This window comes from Thunnus maccoyii, chromosome 10 (genome assembly GCF_910596095.1).
Source record: "Thunnus maccoyii chromosome 10, fThuMac1.1, whole genome shotgun sequence".
Classification (NCBI taxonomy): Eukaryota; Metazoa; Chordata; class Actinopteri; order Scombriformes; family Scombridae; genus Thunnus; species Thunnus maccoyii.
The window spans coordinates 7,956,455-7,977,187 of NC_056542.1; the positions used below are offsets into that span (position 1 = coordinate 7,956,455).

The window sequence follows — 20,733 nt, forward strand, 5'->3', positions numbered from 1 at the left end:
CACTGACCGAGCACACAGAATAACCAATCCCCTGGCAGCAGGGTCAGTGCCACCCCAATAGAAGATGGCTGGCACTGGTGTTGGCCCATTTTTTGCTGGGTAAGGGGGTTGGGAAACCTCACTGACCCAAAGCAATCCTCTTTCTGTGAGCTCATGAAGCTGTGTGACTGCGGGGATTCAGAGTGGACGCACTGGGCTGCAGGGACAGGATGAAGAGTTTAAACAAGCAAAAAACCCATTAGTTAGATTTATAACTTAGTTAAAAGCGCTTGTGATCTTGTCTGAGAAATGTCCATGCAGGGGTCTGTACTTGCAGTGGGGAAATGTCTTGCCTGCCTGGAATTTATGTGTAAGTAACTTCTTATTTGTCTTTGGGGATTGTTTGGACTTTTGTTCACCTTATTAATCATTTTCTTGCATACAAGTAGGTAGAAATGGCAATGTATTTAGTTCTTAATCAATGCTATCCATGTTTGCTGATATGTTAATGATGCCTGAGCTCTTGTCCTCTCTGCCTTGTCTCCTGATCGTGAAACACAAGGTTTCTTTCTTTGGCACATCCAATGGAAAAAGAGTCTCTGCCCTGAAGGTGGGATTTCGACATTGGGGGATCCAGTAGTGTTTTTATTCGGTTACTGCAGGAATGTGCAGAGGGAGAGGAAGAGAGAGGGGGGTTGGTTGGTGCGATAGGGACGGGCTGGATTGGGGAACCACGATGGAATTATGATTTTTCAGTTCCCCCCCAAAAATAATTTATTCATTTATTTTTCCCCTCTCCACGCTCCGGAATCCCTCCCCTTCATCTGAGACTGCAATGATCCCATCGGAGACACAAAGCTGAAAGGTCAGACCGGGTTTATGTGTCCTGTTGTAACCTGCGTTAGTTTGGCAGCAGTTTTTCCATCATACCAGCGCAGTTACACACGCCGATACTGGGTGTTTCTCTCTCAAAGAAGCGCCAGTACACTTACTAACCGTCCCCATTTAAAGACACCCTCGGGGTATTTTATTTGTAAGTTACTCCCATTTATGAGAACTGAACATTTTTGGCAAAAAAATCACTTACGAAATAGCTCATATGTGGAATTTACTGCCAAGTTTTACTTACTACAGGCTAGTAAACACCTTCACATAACAGGATATTTAACTCCTCGTGTGGTATGGCGCAGTTTATGTGCGCATGCTCGATGTTTTCGGAGTATCTCACTTTGTTTATAATCGATTCCTGCGTGTCCATAACAATTTAAATATAATAATACATATATATGATTTTTATCCCCGAAATTAATTTTTTCTTGCTTGTGTTATTTTTGCTTGGTTGGCTCCATATTCATTATAATGACCTTCAAAAATGTTAATTCATGTGATGATAATCTAATAACAGTCTGAAAGGGGAACACTCCGCATTATACACAGGCTACTGTTGATACTTTGATACTTAAAGTACATTTTGCTGATAATATTTCTGTACATTTGCTGAAGTTTAATTTTAAGTGCAGGACTTTTACTTGTGATATATATTTTGTGGTATTTACATGAGTGAGGTATCTGACCACCAATGATTACTGATATTAGTAAGTGCTTCATAAGATTATTATCATTATTATTAACTTTATTTTTATATCACTTTTCAAAACACAGTAATGGTAAAAAGGCAAGTAATTCCAGTGTCTAGGAGCTCTAACAGAAAATGCTCAGTCATGTTGTGTGTTTTAATCTTAATCTTGGAACAATTAGATGACAAACATGATGATCTCAAGGAGGGAAGGGGGAACATGTGCAGTAGGAGGTCCAATAACGGAGAGCAAAGACTCTTCCTGGCTTCAAAAATAATCACTTAAACTTGAACATTAAGATGAGTGAAATATCGTCTTGTTTCTTAATTCTAGGAAGGCAGTGGAATTTTTCACAAGCTGTGAACAAGAGAGTTTTTTTTTGTTTGTTTGTTGTTGTTTTTTTTGAGGGTTTTTTGTTTTTTTTCTTCATTTTTTACTGATGTCACACAAACGGAGGGCGGTACCAATCCCCTGGAATTTTCCCACTGAGACAATAAAGTTTTTTTTCTATTGTGATACTCCCAGCTATTTTAAGAATCCAGAGTAATATACTGTTGTGAGAGATATGATCTGGAGGTTATTAGGGTGTGTTAGTTGTTAGTTGTTTTTGACACACATACACTTTTGATCTCACAATTTTGATCTTCTTAGCAAATTATGATCAACTAAATATTCTGAAAATGTATTAAGTAAGAGGGGGGTCATATAGCTGAGTTTGAATAATTTTTTGTGATACTCACTAGTTTAGTTTCACACTCATCTGGGTTTGTTGAACTCAAACAAGACAATATGATGAGATAGAAATATGTGTGCAGACACAAACTGGATGTTTATCCTGTGCAGAATGAAAACAGGATGTCCTCCCTGGTCAGAGTTTGGACAGAGGAGACTCCCAGACTCCCACAGGTTCTTGTGTTAAGGATCTCATTTATCATCAGTATCATGTGATAGAGAAGAAGTAAAAGTCAAAACTTCCTGTAGCCTGCAGTGCTGAGGACATTTTATCATCCAGTAGGCTTCATCAGTTCTGCTGAGTGATGTGGAGAAACTTCCTCATTTATTAACCGTTGGGTGTGGGTAACTGACATCAGCGAGTCTGGATCACAGGTCATCACTGTCATGAGACAGGACAGTCATTCATTGTAGTACAGATGTTTTTCATAGATTTAATGCGGAGAGTGGTACAGATAGACAAGCACTACATCATTCTCAGCTTTTGTAACCAAGAGGACTCATAGTGCAGATAATATCCTTACAATCAGTCCTAATTTTCTACATTTTAGTGACACTAAGGGCTATTTAAGACATGGGAGTTTGAATTAGATGCAGCTGGGCTAGCAGCTCTGTGAGGCTGTAACACTCATAAAATTAAGCCAAGCAAATAGGCAGATAAAAGTTGAGTTCCAAATTTTGTTTTTGATGTTTACCAGTAATGGTGAAGTAAGTGTAAGAATTGGCCAGAAGGTGGTGTTGCAATAAAGATCTTTGGCAACCTATTGAAGGGTTTATCATGTTGTGAGCATGAAAATGTTAAGATGTTTGTGCATAGTGTGAGTTGATTGTGTAAAAGTTGACATGTTAAGTTAGTTGTGAGATTTTACAGTATTATATGTAATGTTGGTTGAGCAATGGTTTGAGAAATAAGCTAGAAAGATGTAAGAAATACAAACTACACATTTCTGTTTAAAAACATCATCAGTGTTGATCATTTATTATAAATGTTTGTAGTCATAAATCAAAGTATTGGACACATTTAAATGTTGACTTGATAATTGTGTTAAATTGTAAAGTCAGTATGAGTCATCCTCTGGGACACATAAATATCTGTAAGAAAGTTCATGGCAATCAATGCAATAGCTCAAACACAGCCTATTACATATTTGGTAAAAATTTTTGTTTTTCTATATGAAATATTATTTTTCCATAGAAATGTATAATTTCAGACAGCAAGGTAGTAAAACTATAACGGAAAGCTAGAAATTACACTTTTAATATGCTAGCCTGTGAGATAGCTACAGTTAGCCTTCATTAAAGCTATTTTCCCACGCTTCCCTCTGTGTTTCTGAAAAATACATTGTTATAATCAACATTTTAGAGCTTTGGTTTGGCTTGGTAACAGTACTGTTGTTACGGATCAACTGGTTTTCCTGTTAGCTGTTTACCTTTGTCTTTAAAGGTAAATGCGAGGTTGGATCAACTGGAGGGACAAACTCTCGTGAGTGTAGTTAGGATTAAGTTATGGTAAAGGTTAAGGTTAAGGTTAGGGTTACATGCACAGTGAAGAAACACAACGCATACAAATCTTGCAAGTTTCAACCCTCTGGATGATCCATCTAGCAGCCCAACCACATGGGGGTTTCTCATGGCGACAGCAGAAGTTCCAACCACAGAGAGGAAACGTAGCCGACCTTGCGAATGCCTTAATGATTATAATTCTATATCACCCATAATTTCATAGACTATCCATCTGATTTATTTTAACTTATTGATGTTTTATGCAGTTTAGTGAAACTGTGGGATCAGAAATATTCTGAACCATATGATGTTTTATTGTCTTCAACAGTTTCACTTAACTCCATAAACCATCAACAAGCTAAATGAATTAGGCTAGATGAATCACCTGGTCTACGAAATTATGAGTGACATAGAATAATAATCATTAAGACATTCGCGAGGTCAGTGGTTGGAACTTCTGTCGCCATGAGAAACCCCCGACGTTTACAAACAACAAGGTAACCAGTGAACACGAAAACCAGTTGATTAGTGTCCACATCTTGTTTCCATCCATCTAGGTCTACTCCCTCCTATCACAGTAGCGCGCGCGCAGTCTTAGGACACACATGGCTCGTGTTGTTGTTTCTCCAGCGATCCACGTGAGCACCGAGCAGCGCTTCTTACTGGCTCGCGCGGGACAAGAGAAAGAGACTGCAGACCTGAAACACAATTACAAAACCGATAGGGGAGGAAGAGAAGCTGCTCAACAGAGGTTGTGAAATACCTTTCACGTTACAGCGTTTTCCTGAAGACAGGACGGGAGGAATCCTTGTAACCCCCGAATGCCCGAGAGTCGCGGTAAGACGACAAACCATAAATCTTTTTGTGACAAAGACGCGAAGATGTTTTTCTTCAGGCTTACAGTTCCGTAGTTGTTGCATTGTCCAGGCAAAGTTTTGCTGCTTTGACTCCTTTTTACTTTAAGCTGGTTTCTTCTCTATCTTGTGCGGTTGTATCATGATTTTTTCAAGCTGGTGTTGATGCAGTTATTCCTAGAAAGTTGTGTTTAATGAGTAACGGGGTGAAAGGAAAGAAGAGGACATAGAAAAAAAAAAAACACAACACACACACATGGGCTTGGAGGACTGAAGTCACTCTGAGAATTAGCTGCATGTGACTAGCGTGTTTTCCTAAATGGTTGTTCTGGAGATGTGTCCAGGCGAGATTCTCTTGCAGGGTTTAGCTGTTTTTTCCAGCCTGGAGATGTTTGGATTTTCCATATTTTAAGCAGCTGCCACATGGATTTGAACTCCTCTTTACCAGCTTACAGCACTTTTTTTTTTTGACGCTTTCCAGGGTTGCACCCTTAAAGTTCTTCTTTAAACTATTAGGCTATATGTAGTATATAGCTCATTTTCAGAAGTGTAATTATTTAGAAAATTAATGATTTAAGTGATTTTTCAAGCAAAAATGCCCCCAAAACTCCTGAGTACCAGCTTCTCCAATGTGAAGATTTTCTGCTTTTCTGTTTGATATAATCATAACAGAATATCTTTGGGTTTTGGACTGTTGGTCGGATAAAACAAGACATTTGATGATGTTACCTTGGGAAACTTGGATTGACATTTTTCACAGTTTTCTGATGTTTTAAAGACTTAACGATTAATTGAGAAATTGATCAGCAGGTCAGTCGATAATGAAAATAATCATAGTTGCTGCCCTACACTAGTCAAATGACAGAAAAGTACTACAATTTTACGACTACTACTTTGACGTTTGATATTCCTAGCCCAATGTCAGTTTGGAGCCAAACCTCTCATATGTTGTTGTTTCATCCCATTGCAGGTGAGAGAGTATAATACTGAGCTTACAGAAAGAGGAAAAACAGGAAATTCATGTGTATGTACTGTATTAACTATGTTGATACTGATATAGGTTTAGGTACAAACATAGAGGAATGATGGAGGTTGAAGAGAACAAGCATGGGGGGGGGGGGGGGGCCGACATGCCTCTGCAACACACCCAACTGGTTGAGGCTTGTGTCTCGTGTTAAAATATATGACCTCATACTCAATTACCAGTGACTTGAAACTGGTTTCTATCTGACAGCATGTTCCCTTTATTCTTCACACGGTACTAAAAGTCACATGCAAGCCAAAGAACATGCTGATTCTGCAACCGGACTCCAGTTTTGAGACTTGGGTTTTTCTTAAAACATACTTAGATCCAGGTCTTAATTGATGACCAAGCTGAATGGTAGAATAAACAACTAAGATACTGGCAAAGTAAGTAACCCTTTTGATCTTACAGGGGAAGTTACTGTGAATACGTTTTTCTCTGAGGTGTCCTTTTTGGTCTGTAAGAACACATAGGCACATGTTACATAACCCTGTGCAGAGATTTCATGTGAGATGGAGACATTTACCAGAAATGAGGTGACCCAAGGAGGAACACCTTTTTAGAAAAACACTCCAGTATGACATCAGAGTTTAACCAAAAAGAGAGAAGTTAAACGTGTCTCATGACAAGGTTTAGCGTCTGTATGCAGAGATGTCCTGCAAAACACTCGGTCAGAAGGCAGTAGTTCATTTATGCTGTAAGAGAGAACATGAAAGATGCAGATGCAAGGATTATTTTTCTTACTAAGTGATGGATAATTTAGTTCAGAGCTGCAGTGATTAGGTGATTAGTTGATAAGCAGAAAATTAATCAGCAACATGTTTTATTATTTCATTTGATTATTCATTTTTCAAGACAAAACACCCAATATTCCAGCTTCTCAGATCGGCACATGGGGATATTTTAATGAACTGGCTACAAACGTCAGGTTTTGTTACCTGAATTTGAAGATCATGAGTTTCTCTCTAGACTCAACATCCAGCACTAATGTTCAAGGATAAGGAAAGATGCCTTGTAGATACAAGTTTCCCCACTAACAGAAACCTCAATGGACCATAATGCAGTGCAACCAGAGGCATCTTGAGCAATACTTGTGTTTTTTTAACTTGAAAAACTGGCTCTCTCTTTATTGCATTATTCTTATTCCTTTGTTCGCCAATATGAAATGCAAACAGGTGGATGCAGTACGTTGGAGCATGTTTTCTGTGTGGTTGCTGAAAGGGATTCTGAGAAAAAAGCAGATGAAAGTTGGTATATATAGAGGCTAAAAAAAATCCCTGTTAGTGACATGCTGTCTGCCCATGACTTGTACTTACAGCAGTTTATAATGTACTGTATGTATATAGGCTTTTCTGCTGTATCCTACAAAAATGAGCTGCATTCAACCTCCAAACCAGTGGCCGCTGGTAACTCAAAAAATTGGGGAGGACAGGAGGAAAACCAACATGGACAAACCGCATCAAACTATATCATTGTCCTCCACCTGATGATATTGTATTGTAAAAGTACTGGAGGAAGATTAGGTGCATCAACTAAAGCAGCATTGTGTAGTGAACCCACCGGTCAAAATTGCACGTGTGAGTGTTTTTTGTTTTTTTGGGGCTGTCATCTGCTAGGCTGAGCATGTTTCAGCAGGACAGTGGTATGCTCTATGGCTTGAGCTGCAGAAAGAGACAAGGCTGTTGTACATGTACAGACGATGCGTGTCCATCTGTGTGGGTAACATGCTCTGCATAGCCTTCTTATTGTCAGGCTCCGGCCAATAAAGACGTCCATTGAGAGGGGTCATGTGACGACATCACGCGCAAGGGGAAAGAATTTCAGATGTAGAATAAATAAGGAGGAATGAAGTGTTGTTTTGGGTAAATTCAGAATCACTGCAGAACTTACAGGTAATGATGGTAGTCTGGAGGTGAAAGGGAGGCACAGATGTTTTTATGCTATCTGTTGACTACTTATTACTTACTTACTTACTAGAAAAAAACATCTTGCAAGTCATTAGACTCTTGTTTCTTCCCACGTTTGCTGAGTAAACACCCTTTCGTTGATCAGTGCCTTTACCTGTGTACACAATGAAACTCATCTCAGTCAGAAAGACAATATGTTTTTTGGCTCTACTCCAGCACATTGGATTTAAAATGAAAAATGACTATGAGGTTTAATTGCCTATTTTTAGCTTTAAGAGTGTTAGTTTTAGGGTATTCAATGTAGGACACATTGCATTACCTAGTCCCCCAACTTTAGGCAAGTGTAGGGCTGCAACCAACAATTACTTTCATTATCGAGTAATTTGTTGATTATTTTCTCAAGTAATCAATTAGTTGTTTGGTCTGTAAAATGCCAGAAAATGCTAAAAAATGTCCATCACTTTTTTTTGCCAAAGCCCTAGATGACGTCCTCAAATGTCATGTTTTGCCCCGACTAACAGTCCACAACTGAAAGATAATTAGTTTATTATCATAGAAAACTTAAGAAACCACAAAATACTTACATTTGAGAAGCCTGAGCCAGATTTTTTTTAATTAAAAAATTACTCAAAATGATTAATTGATTATCAGAATAGTTGTCGATTAATTTTCAGTCAAAACACTACTTGTTTCGGTTACAACAATGATCTGTAACATACAGTAAAGGCAACTTTGGAGGTTTTTTAAAGGGCTGTTGGTTTCTTTATAAGCCAAGTCTGTCACTTGACCTCAAGCCAGTGTAGCATGTGGTTGGCCTGCTGCAGACCAGACTGATGGCAAAAAGCCCCTGAAACAAGGAAAAAAAGTGCAAATGGCTGCAGTACATCCCAGTATCACCAGATTGGTGAGAAATAAAATAAACATAAATAAATAAATAAACTAATGAATAAATAAACTGTCTTAGTAAGGCCACCATGAGTGTCCAGAATAGCTTCAGCTTCAGTTTCTGTAACTTTAAAGTTAGGGACGAACGCCATTCTTCCAAAAGACACTCTCTCATGTGGTGTTCTGACAGCGGTGGTGGTGGGGAGCGCTGTTTACCATGTGGTCCAAAATCTCTCACAGATGTTCAGTATGGTTGAGATCTGATGAGTGAAAGCCATATGATTCCTATTACTTATTCATACTCATTAAACCATTCAGTGTCCCCCCGTGCCCTGTATGGGAAGCATCTACAGTTATAATATGTCACCTGTCTGTAGCTGATGTCTGTGGATCAAATACTTCAACTGGTCATTCACTGCAAAGGACTGGCAACCAAATATGAAAGACAACAGTCATATGTGGATTTTTTTTAAGGTTGTGTTTTCCAAAAATGGTCTGTCTCCTGGAATTTGGGGAATATGTTTTTAACGAGTTACAGTTCCTACAGTGTTCATGATGTTGATGAAAACACTGCCAAATAAAATGAAGAGAGTCAGCTTACAACTCATAGTCGTTGTTTCCTTTCAAGTCGGTCTTCCTCAGGGTCGGTCAGACGATTACAGGCTAATTTTCACAGCCACATCCGGCTCCCTCATTACACCTGTACTCAACGGATAAATACTGAATCACATGTTTTGTGTCACATCATCGACACATCCAAGAAACACATCCGCATTTATTTTTTACAATAAAAGATGATATCATTATTTTAGAGCTGTAACGAAGAGTCAATCGATAGAAAATTAATCTGCAATTTTATTTTTCAAGCCAGAATGTCACAAATTCACTGGTTCCAAGTTCTTAAATGTGAGACTTTGCTGCTTCTTCTTGACTGTATGTGATTGAAAACTGAATATCTTTTGGTTTTGGACTGTTGGTTGGACAGTAAGATATTTATTGATGTCACTTTGGTCATTAGTTGCAGCCCTACATTAGTTGTGAGCGGTGAGGTTGCAGATTGCAACCAATTGAATACCCCTCCCCTCACCCTCCCCTTCCAAGCCTGTAGTAGCACCTATGGTGGCCACAAAACTCGAACGCAAGAGGCCCTCTCTAGAGCCAGTTTTTGGTTTGTCCGTTCTGGGCTACTATAGAGACATGGTGGTGCAACATGGCAGGCTCCATGGAAGGGGACCCGCTCCCTATGTAGATCATGGATGTATTATCAGCCTTGCAGCCAAATTTTCCCAGTGGTCACTCACAGTATTGCAGTGAAAAATCCCCCCTGCAGCCCACGAAACATTTTTCCCATAGACCACCATTGTAAAAGAGATGTCTGTAAAAGTCTGTCAATTATGTCTCTTTCTATTATGACATATCTATTATTTGTAAAACTTCCCTCAAGCCAAGAAAAGGGACTTTAAAAATCCATGATGTCATCACAATGTTCAGTCTATGGGAACTGGCGGGCGAGGCCAGCAAGGGAAACACTATTGCTACCAGCCAAGCGATTCTTATTGGACTGAATGGGCACCATTTTTAGTCTGGTATCCAGCTCCTATGATACATCCATGATGTAGAAATAAAGGGCTCATTCTAAGGTAACAAATACACAGCGATTCTTATTTTCAGGTGCTTATCCTCTAATTAAAACATACTTATGGATATTATATTTAATTTCTGCCTAGTCCGTTTTGCTAGATGCTACTAATTCTACACACTGGACCTGTACATGTGAATATTTTTTGGTTTCTTTGATCCTCTATGGTAGTAAACTGAATATCTTTGGGTCATGGACTGTTGGTTAAGGCAAAACAAGACACTTATGGTTGCATCTCAGGCTTTGGGAAACAGCATTTTCCGACAATTTATAGACTAAACGCTCAATACTTTCTGACTGCACCGCATTAACTCCTGTGTCCTGACTGTGGCTTAGTTATTGTGGGAGAAATAAGTGTCAAAGAGAGTATGTTGAAATTGATGATGAACCATGTCAGTTTTGGGTGCACTTGGAATTTTCTTATCTTATCTGAGAGCTGACAAGCTGCTTTGCAAAGCCACAGATTATAGAAAACTTGGAATAATGTCAAGAGTCAACAATGCCTGTCTGGTGTATCTGTGTTGCGTGACTGCTTTTTTCAAAAAGGAATTATTTGCAAAAATGTTACTGCGAGCTAAACTTCTCTGACAAACAGTTAATCATCTCTGCAAACATTCTCAGAAGTGTTGGACGGGAGGCCAATGTTTTTTTTTTCAACATCTCCAGGAAACCACAGTCAGCTTCTAATGGTGGATGTTATCTTTAGAGGGAGGATGCATCGAGATTTAATAAACAACTTACACAAGCAGAGGGCTCGCTGGCTATCTCAGTTATTCCAGCAAAAGAGCAGAGTGACCTTAGACAGAAGGGTGAGGTGAAGATGTTTTTGGCCTATGTGTGCATCTCTTACGCTACACATCACCACTGTTTACATCTCGGTTTTTCGTGAATTTCTTGGGAACTGATTTGGAAAAGTCGAAAGTGTTTATTACATTACATTATGTGTGACTCGTCTTGTGATCTTGTACAGTTGAGAATGTAAATGTAAATTAACTGAGTGTGAGTGTTTGTCCTTTCATTTGGTTTCATGCTCTGGTTCAGAGCTGTAAAGTAAACAGCACTCACTCATCGGTTCTTCAGTCTCTTCTTGTTTATTGAAGGATCGGCTTCAGACCTGAAACCATCGGTCGATCAACAGAAAAAGATCTGCAGCTGTTTTGATATTTGATTAATTGTTTAATAGTCATTTCAGCCACAAAAATACCAAACATTTCAGCTTCCAGCACCTCGGTTGTGAGGATTTGCTGCCTTTTCTCTGTGTTATGAGATAACATTTAGAATATTGGTCAGACAAAACAAGATGATGTCACTTTGGGCTTTTAAATTCTGGATGGCATTTTTAATCCACATGTTGTGCTGATGTTTCAGAACTGGCCCTTAGCTTTAAGCTCTGAGTGAGTGCTGTTTCTGCCTTGCATCTTGTGTTTGTTGTTGTTGTTGAGCACACCATTTTCATCCTCTCAGTCTTCTGCTGTGCTGTAAACACGTCTGTTTGTGTGTTTGTGCATGTGGGGAAACAGGATTGCATTTGAATGTGTTATCATGTGATTCTTACATATGTCGGGCAGCATGACGGGACACACTGACGCACTCGGGTCAACAAGCTCTCTGTAGCAACAGGACATTGATGTATTAAGGGGAACAGAAGTGTCTCCTGATGTCATTGCTTAGAACAGTCCTTGTCCTCAAGAGTATGTTTTTCATGTCCACAAACAAGTCAACTGTCCAAATTTATTGACTGTAACAATAACATCTTGAGTTGTTTGGCTCCTCGAAGGCTGCGTGCAGCTTCCTGAAGTCCTCTTTCATATACTATCTCTCATAGCCAGTTATAATCTAATCAGTATAGATTTTACATGCATAGACTTTACCTTTCAAATCAGCCACACAAAAAGGCCATCTACATGTCAGACTGACTATTCAAATCATGAGCGCCACATGATGCTAATGATCTGAATTCAAATGAGTTTTTTATTTTTTCACTCTGTCGTGAACCCAGTGACTTTCAGTAGCTATTGTCATCAACACAAGCAGTGGGCTTGTGTGTGTGTTGTTGTTTGTGTGCTGCCATGTTTTCCAGGCGTGATGAATGCAGGTTTTATACCAGTGTGCATGCTTGTTGTGCATGTTTGACTATTTGCGCCTGTGCTCCACGGCAGGATACTGTGTGTGTGTGTGTGTGCGTGCATGTGTGTGTGTGACTGAGAGAGAGAGAGAGAGAGAGAGAGAGAGAGAGAGTGTGAGATGCCTCATTTCCATCCAGTGCAGAGTGTAACAGTCATCCTTTGGGCCCTGTACTCTCAAGGCTTAGCCGCCACAAAGCTCACTTTGTCACAGTTAACAGGCGGGGGCCTGCAGCTGGGTAGAAGTGAGCAGCGATCCCCTCTCGTTGCTTCCACACTGCTAGAGAGGAGCCCCTCTAGGTATGAGCTGTAATGACAGGAGAGATGCCAGGAAACACTCTATCCTGTCAGGTCTGGGTAGAGATGCCCAAACTCCGATGAGACACAGGTCAATAAAATGGCCCCAGTTATGGTTTGAACACAGCTTTGGCATTTCATTTGAAATATTTATTTAAATAAGGAAGGTAAAAGTATGTGTATTTGTATGTATGTATGTGTGTGTGTGTATATATATATATATATATATATATATATATATATATATTATATTGGCCTAGTTTCCATCACAACCGTATCAGCAGAACAGTTTATGCTGATATTCATGGTGTGTTAATGACATGAAGGCAGAGCGTGTGTGTGTGTGTGTGTGTGTGCGTGCGTGTGTGTGTGTAAGTGTGTGTGTGTGTGTGTGTGTGTGTGTGGAGCCTGACCTCATAGGACATTTTTAAAAGACAGGTGGGGTGAGTATATGAATTTAAAAAATAATAAATAAAATAAAATAAAATTATTACACCAATTAGAGCTGATGCTGATATCAATATTTGAGAGTTAAAAAAAATGTTTTTAAAATATATCGGCCAATATTTGTTTTTAAACATAAAGGATCCTTTTAAATCTGGTCATTTAAGAACTGTGATCAAAATATGTACTTAAACAGTTGATGCATAAGTTTGGCAGTGATCTCTAGTGGACGAACTACATCCACCATCTAAATTACCTATGGCGTTTCTTCTTCTTCTTTTCTTTTTTTTAGTTTCATACTTTATTTCCGCCACATTCTTCCCGGTACACTGTCTTTGTTATTTAAGAATTTATAATATAAGAGAGACTGATACAGGCGATATAAAGAGATCAATACATATAAAATTAGATGACATTGACATTAATAATAAAGCTGGTATAGCTTGAGTTCTGTCGTATCATGTAAACAAACATCTCCTTCATATCTTTGGAATTTCTGTGCTGCAATTTCTTTCTTTTTTTTTTTTTATATCTTTCTTTATACCGATATCTGTGACAAACTAAAATCAGCTGTCAGGCCTCAGTGCAGAGCTTTATCTCACTGTCACAAGTTTTGTGTATTTAAATTATATTTAAAGCAATACCAAAGAAGTAATTAATTGAAACCCCAGTGTGAGCTGACAGCTTGCTACTTGAGTCCGTCAGAAAATTAATTTAGTACTATTTGGTAGCTAAAATATTGTCAAAGTTAAAGCTTGTCTGTAAAGTCAAAAAGATGTTGTGGTATAAGAAACGGGTTATCTTACTGATGTTCCCCTCCTGTTTACAGAGAAGGAATGCTCTGTGTTATATTGGCTCTCACGAACATGTTTTTATTACATGCTTGCTTTCCGTCACAGGCTGCTGCAATGTGACAATGCCGGGCATTCTTTAAATCGATGTCTGGGAACGTCTCGAGAGCAGCTACAATAGGAGATTGTTCTTAATGTCGGCTGCAGTCAAGACATTACTCGCGAGGACTCCGTCAAACGAGCTTGAAGGGTGATTTAACATTTGTTATGATCATCCCGGAGATTAAGCTGGAATGCAATATCCAGAAATTCAGTATGTTGCAACAGTGTCAGTGGACTTATTCGATGACTCAAATGTGTTTTTTAAAGCATTTTCTGAAAAATAAAGAACACAGATGGTGTTCAGTTCCAAGAGAGCAGGCTTATTAGTGTGTGGCTTTCATCAGTGTAAATAAGGGGGTATTTCTACTACACCAGTAAATTCTTCTAATTACACGCTCTATAAATTGATTTTATTCAACCAACATCGTAAAAGTCAATTGTAAACAGTCAAAGAATTGCAGAATACTGTATATGGAGCATAAAACTGGCTATTTTCTGGTATCAAGATAAATATCAAGAATTATACAAATGCAGGATGCCGTTTTCTTTTATCTCATTACTCAAACCTCCTCCAGGAAAAAATCCCTTTAACAATTTTGAAATTATACTTTTCTTCAAACAATTGCACAGTGTGTAAAAATGCAAAGCAAATACAAACAGGAGATTGCATTTTAACGTTGTGTTCAGTAAACTTTTCTGGCCAAACAAAGAGTGAATAAATATTGGCTTTTAGTAAACATTATGTACTTTCTGTTATTTCGGTGTCTGATTGTTTGTGTTTGTTGTGTGTCCCTGCAGTGTTTCCCGTGTGGCGGGGGATTGGGGCCAGTGGTGGCGTCGGAGGTGGGTGGAGCGAGGGCTGGGGACGGTGCTTACGATGGGAGTCAGCCGGCCCAGGAGAAGGGGCCCGGATCCCTGTATTTGACTACCCTGTCTGGTTAGTCCTCTGTCGTGGGGGACGTGCCAGACTCAGGGAGGTTTGCCAGAGAGGGAGAGGTGCCATCAGACTGCCCACAGACATGCTCAGCATCAAGCTTCCTCAGCTTTTTGACATCCACCAGGTCCCCAAGGTAAGAAAGGACAGAGACCTTGTCTGAAAGGATTACAAGATATCTGGAAGTTTGTTTTACAGTTTGTTTTTTCTTGCTGTAAAGACCAAATGCCCTGTGGTGATTCTCAGTTCAGGGAGTCCCCACCTGTCACTACTTTAGAAGGTTAAACAACTTCTGTATGGGACAGATTCTCCTCTCAGGCTGGGTGATACGGACAAAATCAAATATCATAGTATTTTTGACCGGATACCACTATCAATATTGCGACAATATTGTAGGGAATAGGGATTACTATTGGTGCTTTCACAAAATATTTACACTATGAGATTTATTAGTAATGTGGATATAATGACTAAGTGGTCAAATGATATATGACTATATTATCCAGCTTGTAGCTAACTTTGTCTGTTGTTTTACGTGATGAGCAGGTAATGTACAGTGGATTTATCAGAGCTTTGGTGTGGCTGAAAACAAGGTTGACAAGATCAGTGAAAGGGGAAACAGAATGTTAAAGTTTTGGGCTGTTAAACAGAAACAGTGAACTAAAAAACATGAAAATGTTCCATAGTGCTGAAGGGCAATGCAGGGTGATTTTGCTCTGTGGAGTCATTATGAGCGACATCCTTCACATTAAACATCATTATTTTTTCCATTGTTAATATAAGAATAACAGTTGGTGCAGCTTTAATTGAAGTCTACATGTGCACTGGATGGGTGTAGTCAGTGTGTAAATCTTGCATACATTACAATCATTCATTCTACAATAACTTGATTCTGCGCAGCTGCTATGAAGTTACTTCCCTTCTTCTTTGTTTTTTATTTTCATTGTTGTCATTATCTTATGTAATGCGTGTCTTTAAAATACCTGAATTCCTTACAAAGTATTCTTACATAATGCCAGGAATCTAGCAGATTTATCTGTCATGACAAGAGCAGGTGTGAGGTTTGACGCAATGCTGAAAACATGTGAACATGTACAGTAGACAGAGCAACTTATTAATGGTATGCCATTTATTGTCAATAATACGCATTTCATAAACAAAAGTAGTTTTTGTTGCTTTAGTTTTGCAAAATCAAACTAACCTCATGTTAAAAATAACTAAATGACAAAGCAGTAGGTTATAGGTGCTATGAGAGATATTTTAATCCAGGTAACCTTTTGTGTAGTCATTAGTGGTTTTTCATGTAAATTAACTAAAGTTAGTCGTCTGAAGCTGGCAGTCGCTCCTGCTAATGAGTTTATGACATACATTAGATCACTTTGCAGCCTATTTTATTCTCATCATATTTTGTTTGAGCTATTACCTCGACAACTTGTTTTGCCTCATTTTTTAAATTGCACAAATAACAACACATTTACCGATATACACTGGTGGCTCAGGTGTCTTGTAGAGGGGCTGCACCCCCAGCAGCAGAATACAGTTAGAGTTTGAATATCTCTTGGATTAAATGCGCTATTTTCTGGAATATAAATAGAAAAACAACATATAGATTAAAATATTGAGACAGAAATGTGTCTTTTTGGAAAATTCAGTGAATTACATACCTGATAATGATTTTTAAAAATCATATAAATTCTATAAAAATCCCAAATTGCCATAAAGCAGTCCTGCTCATGATTTGCATCATTGTTTGTTCTTTGGCTTAATGCAACTAGAGATATTAAAGGGACTGTTACCACTGTATAAATTGTAAGGTAAAATCACTTACAATTCACTGGTGGACAAATTTATTGTAAATTGTCTCCCGATATACATCGTCTTCTCGCCCAACTCCATAGTAGCTTTGTTTTTTAAATCTTGAGGCCTCTATGAACTTTGCCAAGTCCATTAGTAATGCATTGGTACACTTACAACTTTGATGCAAATAAAGATAAGGCCAGCATTTTTACACAACATATTCTTGGCAGGATATATCTTTATATCATCACACTCAATTAATTACTTCTTGAAACTGAGATACTGTAAATAATGTCCTGTTCCTGAAAGCCCAACCCGTATATATGTACACAGCAGACATTCATGCTTCCATAGGAAAGATAAGTCACAACATAGCACCTGTAGTTCAAGCACCTGCTGTAGGGACATTATTTTAGGTGTTTTACCGCAGAACTTCTAGTCAACACTTTCTGAATCAACTTAAACAATATTTGCCCTTCATTCTCTGTTAGTAGAGTTTAAAGGGTTGACTTTGTGTAGATTAGTTAGCTTTTTGTCTTTGCGTCCTTGTTCCTGTTAATGATCCATCTGTTTATTTCAAACAAACTGCTGTCGCTGCTGTCAGAAATGAAAAACACAGAGTTAGGTTTTTTTTTTTCCCCGAAGAGACCAGTTGTACCATCAGGTTTTTAAAACAGCAAAAGTGGAAGCTTATCTAAAGTCATTGCAGGTTGAATAACACATTGTAGGTATCAGTCAGTGATTAAGTAGGAACACGTATATATTTTAGGACGCTTCAAGGAGCATGTGGTGAAAACTTGATTTATCCCTATTTTTGATACATGGTGCATGATCTCAGGGTAATGCACTTAAATCATGTAGAAAAACTTACTGAAATGTTCGTCTACAGCCTTTTCAAACTGGCAAGTTGATGTAAGACGTCTACCGTTTGAGAGAAGATTTACATAGTTGTCATCTTTGTTTGTCTTCGTGTCTTCTTCTTAGCACATCCAATTAGATCCAGCTGGAAACATTTTGGCTCAAGGAAACAGGATTTCACCACTTCAACCAAAATAAATGTCAGTATATGACATTTATCAAGGAAGACTGAAATCCACTGAAGCAGTTGATCCCACTCTGGGTGTTGGGATCCTTCCAAAGAGTCAACAAATAAATTTCAGTGGTTACAAGTTGATTAATGGGACAGGAGAGGAGAAAAATTCAAAGTTCTGCTGCGCAATTTATTTCATGTGAAATGTTGGTTAGTTTTGTCTCTTCTGGCCTCTTAGAATTATTCATATGAATCGACAAACATGCATACATACAGCTCTCACAAGTAGACATTGTTTCATTTTAACACTAGAATTACACAAAATTTGCTTCAGACAGGAACAATCTCCTAGCACTCTTCAGGCTCCAGGGGTTCGAACCTCTGACCTCTCTTTAGGAGCAGGTGAAAAGTGAATTTCTCTGCAGGGATTTTTTGCACACAGTGTCATCGCTCACCTGGACTGTTTTGTTGTTCCTCAGGTGTTCAGGGAGGATAGTATCATCTCCGGATATCGTCACCCGCGGAGCTCCGCGCTAGACTGCGTCCTCAGCAGCTTCCAGATGAACAACGAGACCATCAACATCTGGACACACTTCCTGCCAACATGGTGTGTGCATCATCATGGAAATTATTGAAATTTTCCACATGTTGGGTTAATGTGTCTACTTTGTTTGGTGCACTTTCACAATGTGTTACCATTGCCTCGTTGCACCAAAACATTATATGAGGCAACGACCACGAGATCAACATTTATTCAGCTTTTGTTCAGCTGAGTTCCAATATCATTTTTTAATTAAATTAGCAGTTTAAAAAATGTACAATAACGTACAAAAGTTTAGGGCTGTGTCATCGATTAATCAGATTATTTTTTCTTTTAATCAATAAATAATTTTGTCTATAAAATGGTGACATGTTTAACTGTCTTGTTTTATCTGATCATCCGTCCAAAATCTCAAAGATATTCAGTTAACTATGATGTATGATACAGAAAAGAAGCTGCAATTAGCAAATTTTTATCATTTCTGCTGATTAATTTTCTATTAAGCAATTAATCAACTAATCATTGCAGCTCTACAAACATTACATACACATACATAGGAGACGTTCAACCACTGTTTGAATGATTTTTAACAAAGCACAGGTTATGACTGAGACCAGAGTTAATCTATCTGTAATCAACACCAAGACCAAAACAAACAGCAAAATGAACATACACATGATCTTTCCAGCTGTAAAAACAGGATAGAGTTTCAAAGGATCACTGGATGTCGGAGGAACTTTGTTTAGTATCTAAGATGTAATGCCATAAATCCTTTGTAGAGCTGCGGAGAAAATACACAAGAGGATGAAACATATTTTTAAGATTTTTAGATAAAAGAGTTGAGGCAGGATCCAGTAAGATAAGCCTGAATTAAAACAGACACAAGACGAGCCCAGGATGTCAGAAAAGTCCAAGTACAACATCTTTGGAGACCATGGGACAGTAGAAGTCAGAGAGAAGCGGGTTAAATTCTGAACGGAGTTGATATTTTAAATGCGATAAGTTACTCTGGAATAAGAGACCAAGCTGTTTGTTTGTTCCAGGTACTTCCTGTGGCATTTAGGCGTTCTCTGCTCCAATATGAACTTCCTGACCGACAGCTACACCTGGCCCCTGCTGGTGTACATGCTGCTCATCTGTATTTACCCCTTCACCTCCAGCTGTGCACATACCTTCAGCACCATGTCCCCAGAGTCCCGCCACATCTGCTACTTCTTTGACTACGGAGCGCTTAGCCTCTACAGCCTGGGTAAGACTTCAGACACGGTGGTAGAATCCTAAATATATGAGGTTCGGTGCAGAAACGTTTGTTTCCCTGCTGGGAACAGGAACATCTTGAAGCTACAGAGGTGAATGAGGGAGTGTCTTGGCTCCCTCAACCGTAAAAATAATAATAATAAACTTACTAAAGTTACAAAGTGCTTTACATGGTTAAACCAGGAAACATTTCAGGACTACAATGAGACAAATAAAAACAAAACAATTAAAACAAAATAAAATGGAATACAATACAACTGTTGTGGATTGTGCAAGGCACATAATACAACAAACGCTTCATGTTACTTGGTGCATATTTTAATTCAGCAGTATATATATTATACTGCTGCTACAATATTAGAATTTTAAAATGATATTTTTCAGGTGATATACTCTGTAGTTTAATCATTTCCTATTTTTTTTTTGTTAATTTTGAGTGAGTTGGAGCATGACAAGCAGCTAATTTGAATTTTCTCCCCGTTTTTCTTTTCACATTGTAATCCCAGGAGATTTTTTTACTGTAGTGGTCAGCTTCTGCTTGCAGCAAGAGCGTGGAACATGTGTTTATTGCAGTCTCTTTACTGCGGTGTAAAGGAGGGGATGTTTTCTTTGTTGGTTTTGTTTTGTGAAATTAAAACACCACATAATTATGGATTTTACCCAAATGTTAAAAAAGAGAAAAAGGTTTATCAATGAAAGTCTCGTCCCTCATTGGTCAGACTACAAAGGTGGGAAAATAAACATCAAGATCAGCCGTCCTTACTGTTTGTGGGTAGATTGTTGCAAATGAGAGTCAGATTACCTTTTTTCTACAAATGAAGGGTTTAAATCCAAATGCTTAGAGACCTCAGTCAGTCTTCTGTGTATATTTTGTTCCACACCTAACCGCGAGTTTGTGGTACTCAGTTTGCCAAATGATGTAAACTAAAGAAACAATGATTTAAAATAACCTCCATATATAGAATTACCACACTGCACCAACCACTGTATGATGTGAAGAGTGTTGTTGTTCTCAGTCAGCAGACCCCACGTAGGTCCTGTTTACGACTGAGTCTTGTTTAACCTGACAAGTGAAAAGCTCCAAACACATCTGGATTTCATAATGTTTGTTAAATCACAAGGTGTCTGTATAGTAAACCATCTCAAGAATGGAAGATTTTATCACAATAAAAGCACCTGACATCACCGGATAATTAACACATGTAAGAGAGGAGCCTTAAAACACTTGTAAACCATAGTGAAGTGGTGCTGGTAGTACATCAAATGTGGTCGTACAGTTGAAACTTTGAATCTTTGTTTTACATGAAACACTACTGA

General features: G+C 38.5%; 1 protein-coding gene across 3 annotated transcripts in view; it reads left to right on the forward strand.

The window, feature by feature from the left end:
- Nucleotides 1-189: 189 nt before the first annotated feature.
- Nucleotides 190-20,733, forward strand: part of paqr6 (progestin and adipoQ receptor family member VI) — a 31,617-nt gene continuing 11,073 nt past the window's right edge. Inside the window, exons 1-5 of one of the 3 annotated variants that reach the window (XM_042424002.1) lie at nt 3,713-3,771; nt 4,349-4,628; nt 14,656-14,927; nt 18,098-18,225; nt 19,203-19,408. In XM_042424002.1, coding sequence (XP_042279936.1) covers nt 4,613-4,628; nt 14,656-14,927; nt 18,098-18,225; nt 19,203-19,408 — 622 coding nt within the window. In that variant the 5' untranslated portion in view covers nt 3,713-3,771; nt 4,349-4,612. Of the gene's footprint in view, nt 350-3,712; nt 3,772-4,262; nt 4,629-14,655; nt 14,928-18,097; nt 18,226-19,202; nt 19,409-20,733 lie in introns of those variants that run through there. The other 2 variants (XM_042424004.1, XM_042424003.1) reach the window with 2 other exon arrangements.